The sequence below is a fragment of the Gekko japonicus genome, unplaced genomic scaffold, assembly GCF_001447785.1.
Source record: "Gekko japonicus isolate JY-2015 unplaced genomic scaffold, Gekko_japonicus_V1.1 scaffold254, whole genome shotgun sequence".
Lineage (NCBI taxonomy): Eukaryota > Metazoa > Chordata > Lepidosauria > Squamata > Gekkonidae > Gekko > Gekko japonicus.
In genome coordinates this window covers 370,259-386,441 of record NW_015172010.1, presented here as the reverse complement: position 1 = coordinate 386,441, position 16,183 = coordinate 370,259, and the positions used below count along the sequence as shown (strand labels likewise).

The following is a 16,183-nucleotide window of genomic DNA, read 5'->3' as shown; positions in this document are numbered from 1 at the left end:
AATAGTTTGATCACTGCTTTCTTTGGTAAAAAACCTAAAACCTCTTGATTTATTTTTTATTTGAATTAGCATTCCATTTAATAAAAAAAAATCCTAATCATACTTTTTAGTGTGGTTTTTGTTTTTATTCAATAATAAACGAAGAAATCATACCCCATCCAGGACCAGAAACAAACTTAGCCTTAAACACCAAGTGATACACTGTGCATGAATATATATGCATATATACACACACATAATATATTCTACTGTATGATACACTACATATTTTTGGAAGCTTTGGAGTTAAAAATAGCTTGATTAACAAACTGAAAAATTTAAATGGGAAGAAAACCACTAGGTAGATATTATCATAAATGATAATAATCCATTTGATGCCAAGCTAAAGAACTTTTTCAGTTTTTTTTAGTGTGACCGTTGATGTAATTTAACATCCCACTCAAGTTTTGAGAGAAAAATTATATTCTTTATCATTTTGTAGTTACACAAAATGTGTATACTTACACATTTGTTTCTGGTCTCAATCGGCTGTCCGAGTTCGGACTCTCTGCCCCACAGGGAAGATGGGAGTTACCTCCCATCTCCAAGCAAGGAGACCACCATCAAGCTGGAGAAGAGCTGGGGAGATGGGGGAGTGGAAGACAAGGAGGGATACAGCAGACAAGAAGACCAGGAAGTATTCACCAAAGAGGGCTGGACTGACAGAGCTTTGAGAACTGGAGATGCTCTGAAGCCCAAAGGAAGCAAGATGAAGAGAAAGAGAAATTGAGCCCCGTGGAGATGAAGATGCGACCTTGATGTCCTGTAGACAAGATCCACCTGGGCAGAAAGGCAGAAACATACCCGGAGAGAGTTCTCAATGATTGGCGGCAGAGAGGAGGGGAAGCCTAGGAATTGATTATTTAAGAGGAAAGTCAAGGGAGAGCTGAGGAGGAGCGCCCACTTGACTTGGTGTGCAGAGACCTGAAGAGCCAAATGGGAGAAAGTGGGAGACAGGGAAGAGGGGGACGAAGGTCAGAAGTAACCTCCCCCCTTCCTTTGTCATCACTGAGGCTCATCCTGTGACTAGAATTCTCCGAGAATAATCGTCCTGGAGCAACTGTCCTCTCCGCACTCTGAACAACAAAACCCAGGTACCGACACCGGCCTTTCTTTAGTTGGGGATTATTGAAAAATATATTTTATTTATCAGAATTTTTAGTACGAAAACATGTGAGCATCTAACATTTGAACCATATCTGGAGTACTTGGTGACTTGGTCTCTTTAGTCTCTTTTCAGTCTCTTTTCCTGTCATTTTAGTCTCTTTTTTCACTTTTTTTGGGGTGGTCTACCAGTCCTAGCCCTGGGGGAGACACTTCCCCCCAAACAGCAAAACTTCAGTGTTGGACCCACCAAATATGTTAACGACAGAAACTGCAGAGAGGCATGCAACTGATAAGGACTGCCTCTGCCTATAAGAATTTGTGTGTGCTACTCTTCCCAGCAATTTCTGCTTTCAGACCCTTCTGTGGAGGAAGGCCCTACATTTTGGGCTGTTTCACACTATTGGGAGTTTTGGGATGCAGACTTTCCACATCAATTCCAGAAAGCTTCTCTGTTGGTAAATGGGCAGGAAATAGAAGAGAGGTTGCTTTCAAGCATGCCCCATCCAGGTGATGGCTCTCACAAGTAATTCAGTCCATGAGGTTTGGTTATGCATATGCTACTAGTCAACAGAGAACCATCAAAGGACTATATCATATCCTGGCCGGGATGTGACAGCTAGAAGAGAACAGAGGTGTGGACATGCCAAATGTTGATGGAGTAACAGAAAGAAGAGAATTGACCCAAGGAGGTGAGCAAACAGAGGAGATAAATTCCCTTGGCCCAAAGGGAATGGGGTCCATTTTGGCTGGTTGCCTCTGGGAATAACTTGCAGGAAGGAGCTCTCAAACCTGGGCTCCAAAAAGAGGCCTGGAAAGTTACGTGCTCCATCCCCTACTTTTCACTAATGGAAGCCAAGGCTTGAAATTTGGCAATAATTTTTTTGCCTACCTCTCAATGACCACTGAGAGCCTTTTTTTCTTAAAGTTACAGGTGCTGCTTCTGTTATTTTGGGTTTGTTTTAAAATCCCATTTTTTTTAAAGATTTCAGATTTTTCTTCAAACCTGGAATGTTTTTAGATTTGCAGAAAGATATGTCATGTGTGTTCATGGCTCCAATTCCCCGATTTAAGTATCCTTAGATTTGGCTGGGTTGAAAATTAGCTGTATTGATCATGGTATATTATACTGTGTCACTGTTGGAAACCACTTTGAGTTGCGAAGGAAAGGCTTCAAACAAGTACATACGTTTTAGGGAGAAGAAGATGGTCAGGTCCAGAGCTTGATCACTTCACTGAAAGCACAAACAGAAGAAGCACAAGCAACCCATTATTCCTTCCCCCATTTCTATACAAGGCCAAACCTGCTCTGCTTTTTTACTTGACTCTCAGAAATTTTCCCATTTTTATATTGGTGAAGAAGAGCAACCAAACCTCAGAACAATTTCTTATTCAACAAGCAGGTTTTGAGAACACTGCTTCCTTCTGAATGAACCAAATATCTTCCAGTAGTGTACGTTAACGATATACAGATAGTTCATGCCATCAATGGAATATGACATCTGTTTTTCAAGCTTCAACCATAAAAAGTAACGTATGATATATCTGGCACAGATCAATCTTGCGTAGGTGGGGGGATGATTCTATTTTTTGCAGAGTTTAAATACCAGGAAGTTTTAAAAGGACACGTGGTTGGGCAAGAAGGAAGTACTTAAGCAGTTTCATGTGTGTGTTTTCGCACTACATGGTGCAAGAGGACAGAAATTTTGAAAATTGTCATCCTAACTGCAAGAAGCACAGATGCATCTGTAGAGTCTGACATGAGAGAAATGTAAAAAGTTGGTTCTTGTGATCCACTCCATCAATTGTGGATCTTTCCTGCTATCCCCTTGTAGTAGCCTCCAATGCTGTGAAATTTGATTCCTCGCATTATAGGACCCAAGCAAAGAAATAGCCATTCAGCTCAAAGGGCTGAAGCTAGATTGCAGAAATGGTGCAACATCGCTCCTCAGCATGACTCAGAAAGGAGTGATGGAGTGAGGGGAAGATCCGTGACCATCAGTGCTTTCCACGGTCAGATCACTGACTCCATCCCAAAGAGTTAGAATTTAGAAATGAGACTTCAGGAATGAACTGTTTTGGAACTGCATTCTGGGGGGGGGGGCTAGTTAAAACTGATTGGTTAATATAGTCAAATAATCTTCATAAACAATTGATCATAAAATTGTCAGATGTTTCAGTAGCCTTTAGAGCAGTGGTTCTCAACCTTTTTGAGTATGAGGACCGCATTTTTCACATCAAATTTTTTTTGGCTTCCCCACGATAGTAGTTGTGCTACTAGTATCCATTGATTGAGAAAACACATAGTGACGAAAAGGTCAAAATGACAATTCTTAGTGGACATACGGGTTTGTGGACTCCTTGCAAAAACTCTGTGCCCCCCTTCCCCCATTTGAGGCCCTCTGCTATACAGGCATTAATTATTGAACTGTAGAAATATTTTTAACTTTTAAAAAACTTTAAAAAATTTGAATTTGCAGTTTAAATATAAAAGACAATTCTAGCCACTAAACTTTTCTTTTTTTCACCTTCTGATGTCTTGACTTCTCTTTTTCTTTAAGGATTAAAAAAATCCATGGTCTACAGCATGAAGAAGATGTACAAAATGTCAAAAGGATTGCTAAGGAAGTCATGATATCTGCACTTGGATTTTTTGGGAAATCAACCTGCTCTATTACTGCTAAATGTGCAAATTCTACCTGTCCATAATTATTGCCTTGGAAAACTAAATATGGAGAAACACCATCTCTACTACACATATGCGGACAGTTTTGTACAGAAGACAAAGTACAGATTTTCATTTTTCTTTTCTTGAAGATTATTGGGGGAGGTTGGTACCCTTTTGTTCCTTTTCTACAGAAAACTCTGGGTGAATTTGTATTTTTAACTCCTTCCAAATGTTTTCCTTTACAGATCTTAAATTGGGAGCCTTATTTTGTCATGCAGTTTGTTTTCATGTGCTTGCATCTTATACTTTACCAGATTTTGAATAGGTTTTCTGTACTGGACTGAATGTTTTTTTTTCCTCTTTGCACTCTTGCTGACATATAGAGTTACATGCTGAGTAACTTTGAAAAGGGTTAGTTATTCATTTTTAAGGCATAGTTGACAGCAGCATAATTCAAAGACATATACTGGTGAGGGGCTTATAATTCAAAATAAGGTCAGGTTATTGGACCCAGAAGCTCAAACTGATGTATTTGGATATCATTTAAGAGTTCTGCCTTGCTGCCAGTTCACAGAGTGAGTTTTAGTATCAGCTTGTCGTTAAAATCAGGAAACAGTTTTCTTACCTCTTCATATGTGCTGATTCCTCTCCCAGAATTAAGCGTTTGGATGATCTTCCTTTGTCTTTCATCACTTAAAATATTCCACATTTTCTCAAAATTGGTTGGGAAGAGACCTATAACCTTCACTTTTCTAGTATATTATCAAAAGGCAATGCAAATAATGGCACTGGTCTTTAACGTTTCAGTGATATTATGTATTGAATTTGTTATGGAGTTCTGGATGCTTTCTCCTTGCACTTCTCCATTTGCTACAACTGTTTCTAGATAAGTTGAGCAAGAGCATCAAATGTGCTTTCAGGCCGCAAAGCAAGTGACCGTTGGACTGAGAGTAGTATAATAACATTCTTGGAAATACAGAGCTGCGGAATAAAATAATAGCCCTTCTGAAGATTATAATGACAAAGGTAAATGGTGTTACATTTTTTTCACTTGTTGTTTGGAAGACATACAAGATCTGAGGTCACGGAAGTTGACTGCAAATATATGTAGTTGTGAATTGTGTATCAGTCAATTCAAGGACCTGAAAACTGATTGTAGCAATTTTCAAGACCCTAACTCGTGACAAAAGAGTAAACTTTAATTACAAGAATAAGTAATATTTCATAAAAATTGCTAATAGTCTTAGTTATGTGTGCATTCCTTCTCTGGTTGCAGAGAGATACATACAGATTTTGGCATTTTGTTTTCTTGATCTAATCAGAAAGGAAAACTTGTTCATGCTCTAGTACCATCAGTGAATCTGGGCTCTTATAATTGCAGAAGGCTCAAAGTTCTTAAGGTTCCCGGATGAAGGAGGGTCAAATAGTATAACTGACCGTTGTATTGAAGAACTGCTTTGAGAATTCATAATTTTGCACATGTACTGGGAATAGTTTCCTTTTAAAGAGCTCTTCTGTCCGTTTCTTTTTCAACCTGGAAAATATTTAGGAAGCCGTTTGGAGGCAAATCTGGGTGCATGCATTCCTACTGCTTCTGTGTCCTTCTGAATTTTAGTTGGGGTCTCAATTCAGAATGCAACAGGTCTTGCAGGTCTTAGGAACCTGAGCTGTCTAGGATTTGCTGAGTCTTAACCTCCCATGTGTCATATCCCATGCTCCTCTAGATATGTGCCGACTGCAAGGGGAACTCTGTTTATAGTTTGGGTCCAAGCCTGTAAAAAGGCTTCAGGTCCTCCTCAAAAGTTCACTAGTTCATAAGAGGGGGGAAATAGGCTATGGAGAGTTGGATGCATTAACAAAGTATCGAAACAGAGTGTCATTCAAGGTACAATATACATCTGTAAACACTTATGCTGAACACATGAAAGCAATCACGTATAATCAGTATCTTATGGATTCCAAAGAAATTACTTTTGTGTGTCTTTCACTCCTTTTCCTTGATTGAAGAGGATGTGAATAGAAGGAATGTGATACGTGCCCACCACAATAATTCTGGACTCCATAATAATCAGATATGTGAATTTTATCACACATTGTTTATCTAACCTCATATGCATCTAGTATTTGCTTTGTTTTTCCAGATAATATATTTTAATATGGCAACATTTACTATTTCTGTAAATTACATTTTTAAACATTCAGCTCTTTTTCTTACAAACCAGCGAACATGGAATGGCAGAGGGGGCAGAAATAATATGTAATGCAGCCGCCTGCTTCCCATATTGCAGTTCAAACTAGCCTTGCACAAAAGTTAGTGTCCATATCTATGTCTGCAGATACATAGAGGCATAGTTTCAGTGGAGAGACTTTGCAACCTTGGTGAAGCTTAGCATGTCTGTCCCTGTTCAGTGTCTGGATGGGAGACCTTCCATTTAACCTGTGTAAGTTGCCTTGAGTGAGTTCTATGATGGAAGAAAGCAGGACAAAAATGCAAGTAATACCCTTGAGGGGATTTTTAAAAAAAATCCCCTGCCATATTTTTATTTTTTTTAAGTAAAAATTTTAAAATCCCAAACTGGGGGGGGGGGAGGGCACAGGACTTAAAGGCTAGCTTTGAGCCAGGGTTTTCTGAATGTTGCAAAAAAATAATCAATTAATGGATGGTCTCTATTATACAGTATTGTATAATAAAGTGTTGATTTTTTTAAACTCTCCAAGTAATCCTAAACAATCTTGCATACCTGTCAGTACAAAAGCAGTTTCAAGGCTTATTTGGGTTTAAGGCAGCTGCAGCTTCTGCAACAAATGTAAACTTCTAATTAGCATTTATAGTTCTTCCAGTAATGGGCTTCAGGGAAAGGGAAAGGTAGCTCCAAGGGTTAAGAGTACCTTCCGAATCCTTGCAAAGCACAGATGATCTCCTACCTCTGAGACATTATCTTAATTTACTTGCTATTGATTGGTGAAAAATCTATGCAACCAATAGGATTTTGTAAATAAGGCAAGACATTCTGAATTGTTCTGCAACTGACCTCTGCGTTTACAATGTGGTGTTTTTGTTTTAAATTGAAGAGCCAGTTCCATTGCAAATGATGACCAAGTCTCTGGCTCATGACCAGCCTGACTTTCTTTGTCCCACAAAGGGAGAAGGTACACATGTGTTTTAGTGACCCAGTTTCCAAAATTCCTTGTCCAGGCTAATATGGCTTGGATTATGTCATACGACCGCTAGGCATAAAGCATGTCAGCAGGGGGTATGCGAGTAGCTTTCACCACTCCCACGGCAGATCCCTACACTGTGTCCAGTACTGTTCCTAGAGGTCCTATGAACCTCACAGGCAGTGTTATGTGGGGCACAATGGGCAGAAGTGACGAGAGGGAGGAAAAAAGAGGGCTGTGCTTGCACTCAGTTGGATTCAAGCCATCCTGGCAGGCTTTGGGAGAAAGGGAATCCTCTGCCCGCTCTCAGGTCTTAACCCTGAATAAATCAGAATCGTACAAGATAGTGAGAGAGATGGATTACAAAAAGCCCGTCAGAGAATCTTAGAAGTATAAAGGTGTCTATTCCTCATACCCTTGAAATGCAGTTTGAATCTAAATGTTTTATTATTGGTAGACCAGGAAGGAGGAGAAATTTCTGCTTAGGATTTTTTGTCTCAAGTTGACTAACAAGAAACTTGGGAAATCTGGGCAATACAGGATGCTTCGTGGAATTTAGCCAGCAGATGAACAGAGTGGGGTTGAGAGGTTTTGCAGTTGAAGAAACAGAATGTAATCAATTTAAGAACTAGAACAGAATTCCCAAATGGAGTAATGCATTTTTTTAAAAAATGAAAACTAGTCATGTCAAGCTGGCTATTATAAGCCTGGCTCATTGCATGGTTTACCTCAACCAAGAGAGCAGCTGGTAGAAGAAAATGGTTCAGGCTTTATTTCTCATGCCATGACTTGTACGGTTGTATAATTTGTGTTTGTAATGACCCATGCCATTTGTGTGTGTGTGCGTGTGTGTTAAGACCAAACCAGCCTCCGCTCCAAAATGAAGACAAACCTGCTATTTCCAAGAACTAGGTTCTTGGTAAATTCAGTTTGTGTGTGTTTTATAATTTAGTATTAAGATGGGTAGCCATGCTAGTCTGTCTGTAGCAGCAGAAAAAAGCAAGAGTCCAGTAGCACCTTAAAGACTAGCAAAATCCTCAAAAGATTTTGAGGATGGAGTTTGGGGAACAGCCTTTGCTGATATGTAATGCCACAGAGTCCATCCTCCGAAGCAGCCATTTTCTCCAGGGGAACTCATCTGTCATCTGGTGATCAGTTGTAATTGGGGGTGATCTCCAGGCAGCACCTGGAGGTTGGAAACCCTAATCCTAGCACTGTACCATCTGAACCCTTCCTCCAGACTCAGGAGTCTTCTAACCTGAGTGGTTCTTCCTTCAGAAATCTGTATTCTCCATACAGGACAGTGTTTCCCAGATCTGACACTTCACAAGATGCCTTGTCATCATCCTTCTGAGTGTGCCCCCCCCCCCCGGTCCAAAATTCTTCAAAACCTCTCCCAAGATCAAAACCTAGCTTGGGGAAACTGGGAAAACCAGTATATGTACTTTTGGCTACCTTGATCTACTCTGCATGAACACAGAACCAGCTGGCATTACAGCTATTGTTCCATGTTTTTTAAAAAATATGGAAGGGTTTTATCTTTCCCTGCCGAACTGAGGGCCATTAAATGTAACCGGCATATGTACTTGAAGAGTTGCAAAACTTCAGGTGGCACTGGAGAAACTTATCTGACTTATGGCAGGAAGCCTTGGGAGCCTAGTACACCACATATGAGAATAACAAGGCAAGGGCAGCAAATACTATGCATTGTGCGGACCATCAGTATTGTGGCTATTGTAACTGGGCAGACAACTAAGTTGTCATGTAGAAGGGGGTTCTCAATAGTTTATAAATAGGTTTTTATTTTGGAAGTGTGAAGAGATGCAAGTATAAAATCTCAGTATATTTTTATATCCAAGCATACTCACATTTCACATATCTGCTTTCAGAAGACGGGCAATACAGGACCTTGGGTAAACATGTAAGTTTCAGAGTGGCCAACCATAACAAAGATTAATTTTAAGAGTTTGTGTAACTTGCCACTTTGGGAGAGAGTGCACTAATGAAAAATATGGTTCCAAACATTAGAAGTAACTTCATCAAATCTGCAAGAGACTGGTGGCTGGAAACCCCCACCCTGTCACATCTTGATAAAAACTTAGTTGCTTCCTCCTGAACCTTGCTAGCTGAGCAAGGGTAAATGTAATGTGTTGAAGGCAGAAAAAAAATTCATGTAGTCGAACAGCTAATTAAACATTTTTATGTCCAGCAGATGTTCCGTGTAAAGCCAAACCCCGAGAAGCCAATGGTGCGGTGTCTTTCACATTACAGGTGTTGTTTTATTATAGATCTTTACTGTAACCGGAGTTGGTTTTATTTGTCTGACATGACTGAAATATGCCGTGCATCTCTGGGCTAGGGTGATGAACTTGTTTGTGTACAGAAACCAAATATGCTGCTACTTATACTCCAGGGAAAGGATTTTTTTACATCCCAAATTTAATGGGAAATGGGCTAGTTTATTCCATCTGTTTATGCCTTGCAAGTTGCAAGGATTTTTGTCTGCACAATAAATCTCTAAAGGGTGGGGGTTTAAAGCTTTTCCTGGACAGTCTTGATAGCCTTTTATTTTGAAATATTCCTGTTCTGTAAATCATTCATGTCTTTGTGGTTTTTGAAAAGTAGCTTACCTTCCCCTCTGGAGGCCACAAGCTTTGCAGGGCAGGTTCTTTGGCAGGGAGCCATGAATAAATTGTGGGCTGAAGGAGGCCAGGCTGTGAGCTCTTAATATCTTGCTTTTTTAAAATGGAAGATATTCCATAAAGTTGTAACGTCAATTTAAAAAAATAGAATCAAAGATTTCTTACTTCCTTGCCGACAAATGTGCAAACAGGATAGAAATCATGTATAGATCCTGAAGGATTTGGAGACAATATTTGTGTGGTTTGTTGCATTAAAGGTTCTATCAGCACTTACTGTTTACCATTGATGTTCTTAATGTTGAGTGGATATTTAATCTCATGATGGGATGACTGTGGAAACTTAGATCACATTAGATACTTCTGTATACTTTTCTGTAGATATTTGCTCCTTTGTTTTACATTTCTGCTCGGTTTATTATTCTGCTAGATTTATTACACCACTTCCTTGTTCCTAGAGACCTTCTATGACAGTGGTGTCAAACTTGTTATGAGGGCCGGATCTGACATAAATAAGACCTTGTTGGGCCAGGTCATGTGTGTCATAAACTGCCAAGTAGCGGATATATAAACTTTATATAGTTAAAAACATAGCTAAAGATTTTTTTAACTTAAAATTAAAACATGCTTAACACATTAGCACTCTTGCAAAAATTTTGTTGATTTAAGTGACTGATACCTCTTGCTCTGAATCACTGCATCAAAATGTCTGTGCTGTTGCAATCTTGAGTATGTCGTGTATCTGTAAACTGCAAACCTACTTTGGATTTATTGACATTCACTACAGAAATCTCCTGCTCAGAGTTCTGAGCCTAGGACCCAGGAGAAAGCGTGAAATAGCTGGTCATTGCAAGCTTTTGTACATAAATTGCTTTGTGTGCTGGTCAAGAACATGAGAAGGCACCATGACAAAGACTGAGGGCTATGTGTTTGTCTACAAAACTAGTCTTCCTCAGTGGTCAGTATTAGATCACTATTTGGGAAGTCTAAGTTCAAAATCCCCAGAGGAAATGTGCTGGGTGAACTTGGTCTGGACACACGCTCTCAGCCTAATCCACCTCACTGGCTTGTTATTCCTCATATAAATAGTTCACATGGCTTTCCTCCTGAGAAAGAATGGATTATGATGGCATGAATACAGTGAAAAGGGGGGGGCACTTTCACCCAGGAGAGCCACAGCATAACAAGCCCAACAAAACCCACACACTGTAGCAAGGCACACAAAAGCTCATACCTTGGATAAAATTTTGTTGGTCTTAAAGGTTGTCTGTATTTCTCCCGTGCAATTGAGGCAGCCAAGCAAAGCAAGCTCTCTCACCTCCCCTCCCTTTGGGAAGGAGCCTCAGCCAATGGAGGGGAAGAAAGGCTAGCTCTTCTTTCCTGTGTGATTGAGGTAGCCTGGCCAGGAAGCAAGCTCTGGCTCATTCCCTCCTTCTACCTGGGATGAGGAGGGGGAGGAGCCTCAGCCAGAGCAGGGAACAGAAGCTTGCCTAACTATCTCTCCTGAGCAATTGAGAGAGTCTGGCAAAGCAATCTATGATGCAGCAGCAGAACTGGAAGAAGAAGCAGGAGACAGCCACTGTGGACCTGAGAGAAGCCCCCTGGGGGTCTGATCTGGCCTATGGGACACATGTTTGACACCCCTGTTCCATGATATATTTGTAGTCATAATCCATGACCCAGGTGGGCCCACTGCTTGGCCAATTTCTTTCTTGCTTATAGCACTACCCATAAACATGAAACTCTACAAGAAGGGAAGCCCCCTCTCCCCAGTGAAATTGGAGGGGCTAATGGAGAGTGGCAGACCTTCATGGGAAGATCGTCATAGGGTGACCTGCTCAGTTGATTTCAATAGAATATGAACCAGAGTAACAGTATGATCCTCAACAGAGCTGTACCCTTCTAAACTCATTGACCAACTGATATAGAAAGGTGTAACTCTGCTTGGTTTATACTGTAAGCAGCTTATAGCATACTGTTTAACTGGAGACTGTAATACAACCTCTCTCCAATGAGGGATGGTATAACAAGGCATAATCCAGCCAACTGGGGAAATTCTGTCAGCAAGCAAGTTAATATAGACATTCTGAAGTGAGGGATGTCTGAAAGTGATGTTGCAAATTGAGCCTGTTAGTTGTCACAGGAAGAAGGAAAACAAACCTGACTAGGTTTATAGCATTAGTTGCCAATCCAGACACCTGCTCATCTCGTTGCATTAGAGGTCACTACACAGTTGAAGTTATTCTATACTGGACACAAACAAGCTCTTGCCTGGGCAGAAGGTACCTCTGCTTGCAAAATGGGGTGGTGGTGGTAATTTTGACAGATTTGTAGTACCGAGTTAAGTTGTGACACCTCTCACTGCATTACTGGAGGTCCTCTGAGGCTTAGGAATAGCTATTTAGAGAGCACAGGGGGCTGTAGTGCTATTGAACACCTCCTGAGCTCCCAAGAGATTCCCTCTGAGTGCCCTACAACACCCCCCCAAAAAAAAATCTTATGAAAATAAATTGCATTATGTGCCCTATTTTGTGGTGTTGCAGGTTTAATAGGGCCCTGGAAGGTAGTCATCCTAAATCCCCACCTCCCTGAGCAGGCCAGCATGGATGCAGAAAGGTCTTTTCTGTGTGTGAAGCTCTGCCCACACATTTTAGGCCTGATTTGGTGATAATTGACATTTTTCATTGATAACTTGATCCTTGGAGTTTGCCCAGTGACTCTTCTGCTCAAGCTGGGTCTTCATTGTTTGTTTTTCTCTACAGCCCTTTGAAATCTTCTTTGACCAAGTTTAACTCCAATCGCTTGTAGCAGCCCAGTAGTGCGCTTGGATTATTTTGGATGAATTCTGTTTTACAGTTTATACTTCATACAGACTTGGCCAGTTACTTTGGCAAGACAGCAAGCTTCAGAAATAAAAACTCTGAAAAGATTTATTGTTCTCCATCTGCTCAATCCCCTATCTCATTCTTTTCCCGTCAAAGCAATATGTGGGGCATAACTGAATGGCACGTTGCTCCAGGATGTTAGATATCTGACTCCTCAAGTATTCAACACTATATTTAGAGACAATCTGAAACTCAACTTCAGGCTCCTTTTAAACTTGGGGCTGCTGCAAGCTCCTCTGCTTTATGGGTTAGTAAAATTCACTAGCAAAGGAATGCCAGCTGGTAATGCAGGATAACAAAGAATAATGATAAAACAGCATTAGATGGCTATTGTAAATCTTGACATGGAGTTGACACTTATTTGTTCCTGTAGTGAGCTTTGTTTACACACACGCGCATGAATGAGTCATCACCTAAAATACATTCTAAGCATAAGAAGAATAGTTGGATTTATGCCCCACCTTTCACTCGGAGTCGCAAGAGCAGCTTACAATCTCCTTCCCTTCCTCTTCCCACAACAGACACCCTGTGAGGTAGGTGGGGCTGAAAGAACTGCTCTTGAGAGAACAGCTCTGAGAGAACTGTGGCTGACCCAAGGACACCCAGCTGGCTGCATGTGGAGGAGTGGGGAATCAGACCCGGTTCTCCAGATTACAGACCGCCGCTCTTAACCACTACACCAAACCGGCTGTCCAGTAACTTGCATCAATTACAGAGAGAGTCTGAGATACGGAGGAGTGCAAAATCCTTCTGTTCTCTATAATATGCTTCCTGGGAACACACCCATGCATGTGCACAAGTGTGGGAAATGTTAATGAAACTCTTAACTTGGCACTGTTTCTGCAAGCAGGGTGAGTTCAGCACTGTTCAGTTGCACTTGGTGCCTTAACTGTTTTAATCCTGTTGTATTTTATTGCACAGTTGTGCCTATGTAAGCCGCCCTGAGCCCGCTTGCGGGGAGGGCAGGGCATAAGTGAAATAAAATAAATAAATAAATAAATTCAGTCTGCTCACAGATACAGCTGCAATTCATCCATTATTGAGAAATCACCCATAGATATACCCAATTGTTCAACAAGCCTACATCCCTTAATAATATGAACTGGAAAAAAACATAAAATATAGTTATAACTACTGGGCCACGAACTGGCATTAAAAAAAAAAAATGTGTAAAATGATGTGCATTATGACTAAAGAAAATCCTACCTGCCCGCACATGCATATTGACTTGAATGCTTCATTTTATTTGTTTGTTTCTATTTGTCTGCCTTTCTCACTGGGACTCAAGGTGGATTATTTAGTGCAAGTCAGTACAATCAACAGGATGGTATATAAAACAATGTAGTAGGATGGTGGCTAATAGAACTCTGGCTCTTTAGGAAAGCATTTAGTGTTGGTTGAAGTGTTATCATTTCGTTCTTATGTGGGTATTTTAAAGGATAAAATAGGGTTGAAAATGTAAAGCAAGGCTGACTCCTGAGGGAGGAGGGGAACTGCATGGCGCCGCAGATGCGTCTCAGGAAAGCTCCTGAGACCGACAGCTTCTTTGATCTATCGTAGGGGTTTTTGGTTGTTCCGAGACCCCACTCTCCCCTCGGGAAGAGGGGGGAGAGCAAGAGGCTTGATTTGGGTCCCCCGCGGCCGTGGACGGGGGTGAGCCCTAGATCGCCTCCAACGCCAGGATCAAGAAGAAAAGCTCATGCCTATGGGCTCCTAGCTGTTGCTCCCCAGCGGGAGGGGTTTTTAAAAGAAACTCTGCCTCTCTGAGTGCTACAGTACCGTAACTCTTTAATGGCAACAAAGGAGAAAGTCTAATTCACGCATAACTTTGTAGCTCACTTGTTAAAGCTTTAAAAAGGTGGACAATAGAGAGGCGGGAGTTCCCCCCCCCCCAACGCAGGGAATAGCGGCAAGCAAAAGGGATTTTAAGCGCTAGACATTCGGGTGAATTGGTGGGCGCATGAAGAAGAGATTGGATTTGTACCCCGCCCTTCACTACCCAAAGGTGTCTCAGAGTGCTTACAAACTCCTTTCCCTTCCCCTCCCCACAACAGACACCCTGTGAGGTAGGTGGGGCTGAGAGAGCTCTGACAGTAACTGCCCTTTTTCAAGAACAGCTCTTACTTCTTCACCCAAAGAGTGATTAACACTTGGAATTCACTGCCACAGGAAGTGGTGGCGGCTACAAGCATGGACGGCTTCAAAAGGGAATTAGATAAGCATATGGAGCAGAGTTCCATCAGTGACTATTAGCCACAAGGTATAGATAGGGACTCTGGGGCAAGTGATGCTCTGTCATCTTGGTGCTTGGGGGGGTCAACAGTGGGAGGGCTTCTAATGTCCTGGCCCCACTGGTGGACCTCCTGATGGCACTGGTATTTCTGGCCACTGTGTGATACAGAGTGTTGGACTGAATGGGCCTTTGGCCTGATCCAACATTGGCATCTCTTATGTTCTTATCAGAGCTACAGCTTGCCCAAGGTCATCCAGCCAGGTGCAAGTGGAGGAGTGGGGAATCAAACCTGGTTCTCCCAGATTAGTCTGCACACTTAACCACTACACCAAACTGTCTTTGGGGAAGTAGGCACCTCGACTATTTTCACGTATGCAATTTTTGGGTGCAAGTGAGAGATTTCTACGTTCTCAGTGTTTTTAGGTTTGGTTTCTCTTTTCTCCGTCCTGGTGTTAAATGGTCTCCCTCTAATAGTCATTTGAAGGTTGGGAAAGATTATTGGCTACAGCTGTTCGTTAAGGATCTTTTACATTTTTTAAGAGCTGCAACTTGAGGATTCATTAGAGTACGATACAATAAGCACTCAGTAACAGCTAAGATAGGATTGCATTCGTCTGGAGCAGAAGAGCTGTGGCTTAAAGAGACAGGACTCTCTAACTTTCCTCTCACAGACTCGATGGTACTGGCCATATAAGGTAAAATTTTGGAAAACAGAATTCTTGAAGAAAAATGGCTGGATCCAACAACCCCCCTAAAATACGAGGAAGCTCACCAGGGATATCCAAAGCAGTGGGGGCTGCTGTATCATCTTCTCAATCAAAAGAGTGGCAAGTTTTTATTCAAGATAATATTAAAGGCTCTATCTCTGATGCCATGGATCCTATTAAAGAAGCTATGTCCACTTTCACTGCTCTTATTTATTTTGGAGGTAGAAATTTTAAACGAAGTAATCAGAGCAGAAGATCAAATTAGAGGACTCAAAATAAGAGGAGAACAATTTAAGCTATTAGCTTTTACAGATGACTTGGCCTTCATCCTGGAAGAACCTATAGAGTCAATAGAACTCCTATTGAGGATGCTACAAGAATATGGGGATGTAGCTGGGCTTAAAATCAATAAAAATAAAACTAAGATTTTGGTAAAAAAATATGACGGAACCACAAGCAAGAGGTCTGCAGGAATTATCAGGATTGGAAATCAGAAAAAAAATTAAGTATTTGGGAATAAACCTAACGAATAAATGTAGCTCCCTGTTTGAAGATAATTATATGGAATTATTGAAAACTTTAAAAGAAGATCTAAGTAAGTGGAAGGATCTTCAAATTTCCTTTATGGGCAAAATAGTAGCTATAAAAATGAACATCTTACTCAGATTGATGTTTTTATTCCAAACTACTCCAGTTCTCCATAACCAAAACTATTTTAAAGAGATTGACAAACTGATGAAATAGTTTAT

General features: G+C 41.0%; 2 protein-coding genes across 2 annotated transcripts in view; both read left to right on the top strand.

The window, feature by feature from the left end:
• Positions 1-3,945, top strand: part of TAMM41 (TAM41 mitochondrial translocator assembly and maintenance homolog) — a 36,930-nt gene extending 32,985 nt beyond the window's left edge. The window contains exon 8 of the mRNA XM_015420244.1: positions 3,705-3,945. Within this exon, the coding sequence (XP_015275730.1) occupies positions 3,705-3,778 (74 nt within the window). The 3' untranslated portion in view covers positions 3,779-3,945. The remainder of the gene's footprint in view (positions 1-3,704) is intronic.
• A 4,176-nt stretch (positions 3,946-8,121) lies between these two features.
• The window catches only part of VGLL4 (vestigial like family member 4), a 148,696-nt gene continuing 140,634 nt past the window's right edge, over positions 8,122-16,183 (top strand). Inside the window, exon 1 of the mRNA XM_015420242.1 lies at positions 8,122-8,891. Within this exon, the coding sequence (XP_015275728.1) occupies positions 8,890-8,891 (2 nt within the window). The 5' untranslated portion in view covers positions 8,122-8,889. The remainder of the gene's footprint in view (positions 8,892-16,183) is intronic.